Source organism: Charadrius vociferus, unplaced genomic scaffold (assembly GCF_000708025.1).
Source record: "Charadrius vociferus isolate BGI_N301 unplaced genomic scaffold, ASM70802v2 scaffold404, whole genome shotgun sequence".
In the NCBI taxonomy this organism is placed as follows: Eukaryota; Metazoa; Chordata; class Aves; order Charadriiformes; family Charadriidae; genus Charadrius; species Charadrius vociferus.
The window spans coordinates 934,889-942,473 of record NW_009648443.1 but is presented as its reverse complement, the minus strand read 5'-3'; the positions used below and the strand labels follow the sequence as shown (position 1 = coordinate 942,473).

The 7,585-nt window shown below is 48.3% G+C and overlaps 1 protein-coding gene across 1 annotated transcript in view; it reads left to right on the top strand.

The window, feature by feature from the left end:
- ACVR1C (activin A receptor, type IC) overlaps positions 1–2,585 on the top strand; it is a 17,172-nt gene extending 14,587 nt beyond the window's left edge. Inside the window, exons 2-6 of the mRNA XM_009885459.1 lie at positions 346–513; positions 1,059–1,215; positions 1,608–1,732; positions 1,999–2,129; positions 2,460–2,585. Coding sequence (XP_009883761.1) covers positions 346–513; positions 1,059–1,215; positions 1,608–1,732; positions 1,999–2,129; positions 2,460–2,585 — 707 coding nt within the window. The remainder of the gene's footprint in view (positions 1–345; positions 514–1,058; positions 1,216–1,607; positions 1,733–1,998; positions 2,130–2,459) is intronic.
- Positions 2,586–7,585: the final 5,000 nt, after the last annotated feature.

Sequence of the window (7,585 nt, the reverse complement as noted above, 5' to 3'; positions counted from 1 at the left end):
TGAAAATCTCCTCCTCCAGAGACGAACGGTCCTGGTTTCGGGAGGCGGAAATTTACCAGACGGTTATGCTGAGGCACGAAAACATCCTGGGCTTCATTGCTGCAGATAACAAGGGTACGCCACGAGCCGCCTGTGGGGTGCGGGGTGTCCGGCCCACAGTCGCATTCGCTGTCCCCGCTCCCACCTGAAGTACCGCTGTGAACCTCACAGCCGCCCTGAGCTCCATCCCTGTGGGGCAGCCGGCAAACGTCTTCGTTGGCGTGCCCGAGCCGGCCCCAAAACGGGGAACGCCCTCCCTGGCTGATTTTTTTCATAAATCTGCATAATTTTGCTTCCTCCGGGTAGATAACGGGACGTGGACGCAGCTGTGGCTCGTCTCCGAGTACCACGAGCAAGGGTCGCTGTTCGACTACCTGAACAGGGGGACGGTGACGGTGGAGGGCATGGTGAAGCTGGCGCTGTCGGTGGCCAGCGGCCTGGCACACCTCCACATGGAGATCGTGGGCACGCAAGGCAAGCGCTCCCCTTCCCCTCGTCCGTCCGGTGTTTGGAGGGGCTTCGGCGGTGTTTGCAAAGACGTTTATGGGTGACGTGGTGTCATAAAGCATTTTACACCGTTGTACTGTGAGAAACGGTATTGGCATAACACTGTGTGATACAATATGAACAGAGAACAGGAATATCATCTTCCCACGTCCACTGTCGACCCCTACTTCTGTGTCTTCATTTGGACGTCTGTGGGAGCAGCTCTGCCAAAGGGGAGCGCTAATGAAGGATTTTCTAAATTAATTTGGAGGGTGAACATACAGTTTCTCGTTTTGTGTTTTATTCCTGAAAAACAGATACTGGAACGAAAGTGCCCTCAAGGTTTTTTGTTGTTTTTTTTTTTTAATTTGATGGCATTTAGTAGAGCTGTTCTTAGTACAAAATAGGCTTTAATGTTTTTTATGGGGTTTAGTGACAAAGCCGAATACAACTGGGTTTGCTTCCTTGCTCGTTATATTAAAATTCATACTGCTGTTATCAAAATTGACGGCTCGTTCTCTTTCTGCGAACAGGCAAGCCAGCGATCGCACACCGCGACCTGAAATCCAAAAACATCCTGGTGAAGAGGAACGAGAGCTGTGCCATCGCGGACCTGGGCCTGGCGGTGAAGCACGACTCGGTGCTGAACACCATCGACATTCCCCAGAACCCCCGGGTGGGCACCAGGAGGTGGGTGAGGGCACGCTGCCTGCCCGGCTCCCCACGGGGATGGCTTCTCACGGCCCTTTCCCCACCCGTGGCTTCCCCTCACCTTGTGGCCACTGCCGAGCACCAGTGCTGGCCACCCCAGCACCCCAACAGTGGCAACTGTGTGTTGGTCAGCCCCGTGGTGCAGTCGGGTCATCGTGAGGAGTCACGGCGATGGCTGTGGGTGTGGGCAGCCACAGCGTTGCATCCGTCCCCCTGGCCAACTCTCTTGGTTTTGCTTGGAATCGCTGTCCAAAGGAGCCTTTCTCTTTTTCCCGGTGGGACCAGCTGGGACCTGGCCCCGGCACACAGCAGTGTGGCAGTGGTCTTTGTACAAAGTCCCTCTGGCAAAGTGACCTTTGTCTCCTTTAAAGGTATATGGCTCCTGAGATACTTGATGACGTGATGAACATGAACATCTTCGAGTCCTTCAAGCGTGCGGACATATACTCTCTGGGGCTGGTGTACTGGGAGATAGCCCGAAGGTGCTGCGTTGGAGGTGAGGTTTCTGGCCTTTTCACTTCGCAGTGCAGACCGCCTTTATCTTAGATAAAACAAAATCAATGAACGGGTCGGTGTCCCTGCCCCGCTCTCCCGGTTATCTTGGCAGTATGTGGCTGTAGAAGTCTGTTGTGGAGCCAAGGTGTGTTCAAGGTGGCCCCAAATGTTCCTCTGTTCTCTCTCATTGCCTGTAAAAACAATTGGAGTTGATTCTGGAGCAACTGCTTTGGATTTTGTGTTACCTACACGAGAAATCTTTCCTAGGAATCACTGAGGAATACCAGTTGCCTTACTATGATGTTGTGCCTTCCGATCCTTCGATAGAAGATATGAGAAGGGTAGTTTGTGAGCAGAAGCTCAGACCAAATATTCCAAACCAGTGGCAAAGCTGTGAGGTAAAAGCAGTTTTTTCCAGTGTATTACAAAGCGTATTTAAATTAAGATAGAATTTTTCAGAGGGGCGAAGGGAGCTCGATGTCCAGCCTCTCCTGAATTTCAGGGAGTTTCAGCTGTATAGCTCTATTTTCGCGCCCAGATCGATGCAGAGAAAACTGTATTTGCAGCAAATGCTGAACTCTCTGGAATACAGCTCTTAATTTATGATACTGCTGTTGCATTGCCAGTTCAGAGAGCTATATTTTGTCTTCGGGTATTGCACTTGAAAAACGCAGAGCGGGAGGTGAGGGGTTTGTTCTTGAGCTGCTCTTTTAATTCGTGGTCTGCAGGCGCTGCGGGTGATGGGCAGGATAATGCGGGAGTGCTGGTACGCCAACGGCGCCGCGCGCCTCACCGCCCTGCGGGTGAAGAAGACCATTTCCCAGCTCTGCGTGCAGGAGGACTCCAAAGCCTGAGGGAGCTCCCCAGAGGAAGAGAGGGGAATGAATTCTTCTGTTCATCTTTTCACGTGTGACATTATTTTCATTTTTGGTCTACCTCACGTAACGCGGTTCAGTATTTGAGTGCCCAAACCAGAGCACTGACATCGAGCATCATATTTGGCCACCAGAAAGGGCAGCTTTGACGCGTCGTTCATGTTTTATGCAGCAGGTCAATGACTTGCTTTGGTTTGCTGAAGTAAATTAGACACTAGGCTAATTGCAGAAAGGAGCTTACAACACTACGACAGTGTATCAATACCTTTCGCTGTGGCGCTTTTTATCCTAGTCAAACTCCAAACGTACTGGAAGTAGCTGGTGTTGGTTAAAGCCTGTTTGCAAGAGAAACCACACGTTTTATCCTCAAACCAAGCAAAAGAACAAATTTAATCAAGCTTTTTACATATTTTTGCGCAGGAATCTGAAAAGGGGCTGTCAGTAAGATGTGTTTTTAAAAACTATATTTATCGTTACCTAAGCAGATAAAAGAAGGTGAAAAGTCCACTAAGCATATATATTGTGAACAAAAGCATCTAGTCAGTTTTTTATTAACTTTTATTTTTATTGTCTTGATTTCATATACAATATTATAGTTTAGGATTTGCTGTTGGTTTACTCTGTTTATTTGCTCATGGAACATATCGATCAAGGGACAATTTTTAACAGTTAGTAGGAGAAATAGTAGAGGCAATACTTTTCTGATAGATATGTAGGGATGGACTGGGAGAAATTCTACCTAAACTGAGAAAGTATATGTTTTTTAAAAACATCTTGCCAATCTGTCGTTGGTAACTTTTTTTTTTAGTGCCTTTTGATGTTTTAGGAGGAAGCTTTAACAAAATTAATTCTTGGAAAACAGTTGAAACCTGGCAGAAAGGTCCATTTCTTGTTGCAGCGCCGTACCGCGCAGCCGCCTCGTGGCGTCGGAGGATTTGGGGACACCCACGCAACGGGCAGCCACGTCGGTGCCGGCGTTCAGGAGCGGCAGAGCTCCGGCTGAGGCCGCGTGCTGGAGCAGTGCCCGTCCCTTCAGGAGATTAATGCCCTTTCTATTGGCTTTTGGCGCTTAAAATTAATGTTTCGAATGTACCTGCACTCTGGACTGGATCAGTGCTTGCTGCTGTCTGTCACGGTCTAGGGACCTGTTAAAATGTAAATTTAAAGCGGTGATGTCCTTGCACGAAGCCAATACAGCCTGCTCGGAGGTTTCATATGGATTGCTGTAGTAGCACCAGGTTGGTGAAAGGCATTAACATCTCTTATCGTGTTTCCATAATACTGCAAGCTGTAAAAGGTGGGGCGTTTTTTCAAATTCACTGGTCTTCTGGCATTTTGTGAATTCAGCCCCACTCTGTGGTCCACGCATTTGATTCTAATTCTAATATTTTTAATAGCCAAAATTCTGCACTTCATAATAATATGGTTCTTTCAATGTTTCTAAATCTAAATGATCCACAGAAATTAAGCCCAGAGTAGCGAAACTTTGCAAAAATTTGTAGCCCGTGCAGCTCCGTGGAAGTAAGCGGTTAGCTAATTACGGTGTTTAAGGTCAATCTTTGATATGAAACCTCTTGAGTTGGGGCTTTTACATGGAAGAATGGGTTAAACTTTTACAGAGTGGGATGGTCAGTAGTATCAGTACTCCATGTTTCATCCTGACACACACTCTAGGACATTACGGACTCTTTATGGATGTTATTTGCCCCGTAAATAGGCTCTAATGCAATTTACCTGTTTGCGTAACTTTTAGTCCCTCCTGCTTGCGTTAATGATGCAAGTCCGTGCATGGTTTGTTAGCTGAATGGTGGAGAATCTTTCTACTAGATGTCAAGTAGGTTTTTCCCCACTATGCTTTCTGAGATATAATCGAAGTCGTCTCATAGATTTAATTGTTACCTGCTTCAACTGCATAACCCACACCGGGGAGCTCAGCAGATGTGCTCTTCCTGAGCTGTTCGAGGGGTAATTGGTGCAACTGTATGATCCAAAGTGTGATGCTGACTTGAGTATCAAAAGCTTTGCAAACGTAAGATCCGGCATTTGTTCTTGTAGAACGTAACTTGAAAAAAATCCTTATGTTAAAAAGGAACGATCAAAGATTATTTTTTTATAAGTAGGAAAAGGAAGTGTTTTATCCATTGAAATCAACTCTTACTGAATTTGCAGAATAAGGTGTCTGAAGTCAATGGTAGTGGAGTGAAAGTAATTTTAAATAGTATGCTGATATAGGCCTGTTTTTTTCAAAAGTATTTAAACTGTGCAGGTGAGAGGAACTTCTTGGAATAGCTTTAGCACTCGGGAAGGTGCTCAGGAGGAATGGTCCGGTCCGTCTTTGCAGAGCTCCTGACACTTACAGACCCCGTTAGCTCTTGTTCCGAGAAAAAAGAATCAAATGTTTGTGAACAACCGTAGCGTGCTAAAATATGCATTAAAACCAGTGCGTTGGAACAATTAACAACAAGAAGAACGTATCAAAGCGTGAAGTGACAGCTGTCGTCCAGGGTGACCTGCCGGATTGGGGTACAGCAAGCTGAGGAACTCCAAATTATTCCTGAGCATCCGCTCCTCGCGGTGGGATGCAGCTGCACGGCCACAGCACTGCCTGCCCGAGCTCCAGCTGTGAACATAGAAACACAGAGAGGTGTTTTTAAAATAACACTGAAATAACTGAAGGAAGTCATTTTAAAACAGAAACTGCTCCCGTTTCCAAAGGAGAGTGCCGAGCGGGGTAAAGGAACCGCCTGGATGGCAAAGCCTGGGATGTTCGTTGGCAGCAGTCTTGATTCAGTGAGACTCATTAGGGGAAGCTTGATCAGTTGCCATACGAAATGCAAGATGAGCAAGGGACACCATTAACTTCTCTTAAGCCACTTTTAAAACACATTAGGTTTTTTGGCCTGTGATGGAGGCATTCTTCATGGGGGGAGTGGTCACAATGGGCTCTAGGAATTTTTCTTCTATTTTAAATTCAGTCCTGTGCACTATTTGTCTTTATTATCCTTTGAAAGTGTCTATGTCCTTGAAGTCTACCTGATAGCTGTTCCTGGGGCTTCTTTCCCTGTGAATTGGATTGTGCGGTGGAGGAGTTTGGTGTCTGTGCAGCAGCTCCCCCGGGTCAGGAGCCATGCTGGACCAAAGTCGCGCTGTGAAATTAAAAAAAAAAAGCGTGCTTTTTGGTGTAAGGCCCGTTGGTGACCTGCTCTCGGGGCAGGGCTAGGAGCCGTCTGCGGGAGGGTTGGCTGGGCAGTGCGCGGGCATCGGGGCATGCCCATGGAATTGGGCAGGGGGCTCGCCGGCACAGCCCGCGTTCCGCTGCGGCCCCTCCGTGCTCTGCCCTCCCTTTTTCTTTGTTTAACCTTCCTTCAGACGCCAGTGGAACCACCATCAGTAACTTCTTCTTAGTTGTAAATGCCGCTTGCTTTTTCCTGTCCGCTTGGTCGGTCTTACGCGGTGGTGGATGTTCAGGCTGTGTTTTTTCAGTTTCCCTGCTGGAGGCTCCGAGGATTGCTGCGCGGCCCTGGGGAAGAGGCGGTTTTGGCACCCAGCTGGGGAGGGCTGCGGGGGGAGGATGCTCTGCACAGCCGGACACTGCTCTGGCTCCGCTGCGCCTCTCGGGTCACAGCTCCTGCCCTGGGAACACTCGAAATCTTCTCCCGCGCATGTCTCGTGGCATGAGACACTATGGTCCGTGTGCCCCGGCTTTTCACTGAGCTCAGTATTTTTGCACTGGTTTTGTTTTTTGTGGTTGTTGAGGGGGTGTAGGTTTGAGCAGGCTGGAGGTACAGGCGGCTGAGCCAGGGGCTGGGGGTGTACGGGGCTTTGTGAGGTTTATAAACAGTATGCTCCTTCCCCAAAAAAACCCCAAACAAACCACCCCCTCGTTTTGGTGAGCTTTTCCCTCAATGTAGATTTGTCCTGTTCAAATTTAAGAACAGAGGTTATGCTGAGACGGGTTTTAGGGAGGCTTAGGCTTCTGGAGAGGTTACTGATGTTCCCGCTAACCCTCACTTAAAGCACAAGTTCATAAGCTTGTAGGAATTTTCAAGCTCAAGGATGTTCAATACCAGTCACCACGTTTAGCCTCTCCTAATCGATGCTTCTAGTTTGGGGGAATTACTGATTTTTTTATTTATTTATTTTTTAAATTCATTTCTAGTAACAACCTAAAGCTTAATGCATGGAATATAAACTGAAAGGGAAAGTTAATTAACATTTTCTCTAGCACCTTTTTTTTTTTCCCTGAGCTGCTCCCCCCAAATACCCCTTGAGAAATTCAAACTGTAATCTCTTTTGCACTTTCCTACTTTTATAGTAATTTGCACTAATAACCACGACCATTCCCTCGTGTAACCCTATAATGAATCTTATAATATTTTAGTCATTGTTATGCCACTTTGCGAGGGACTACATTCAGGAATTATAAATAATTTTGTTTAGAAGCGTGGCTTGTCCCTACAGCAGGTCTTAACATTGAACAGACCGAGATGTTCCCGTGGTCCCCATCTGCCCCCATCTCCTGTGACCACCGATGGGCTCGGGGCTGTCCCCAGCACATCCTCGCTAACGAGAGGGAAGATTTTGTGTTTCCCATTGCTGTTGAGAACGGTATCTTACGAACTGCCTCCCCACCATGTGGAGGTGTTTAGCACCGGGACGTCTGTCTGCGGCAGGTCATGCCCCGGCAGGGCTCCCGCCCGGTGGCAGCGTCCCTCTGAGGAGCGGTGGGAAGATGCTCTGTGGTGTTGGGCGCAGTCTGCAGGTGCACGAGCGTGTCTGTGTGTAGCAGTGCGCGTTGGTGATCCATTACGGCTCAAAACTTCCTACTGTTGTTTCCCGGCCGGCGTGCAGAGCCCCGTGCTGCCGCGCACGGGTGCTGGTAGCAGCACCGGGAGTTGGTCTCCTGCTGTGAGCCGGACCGCTCTTACCGTGGCGGGGAGCATCCCTGCGTGCTGCGGGACCCCCCTCCCTGGGAAGCT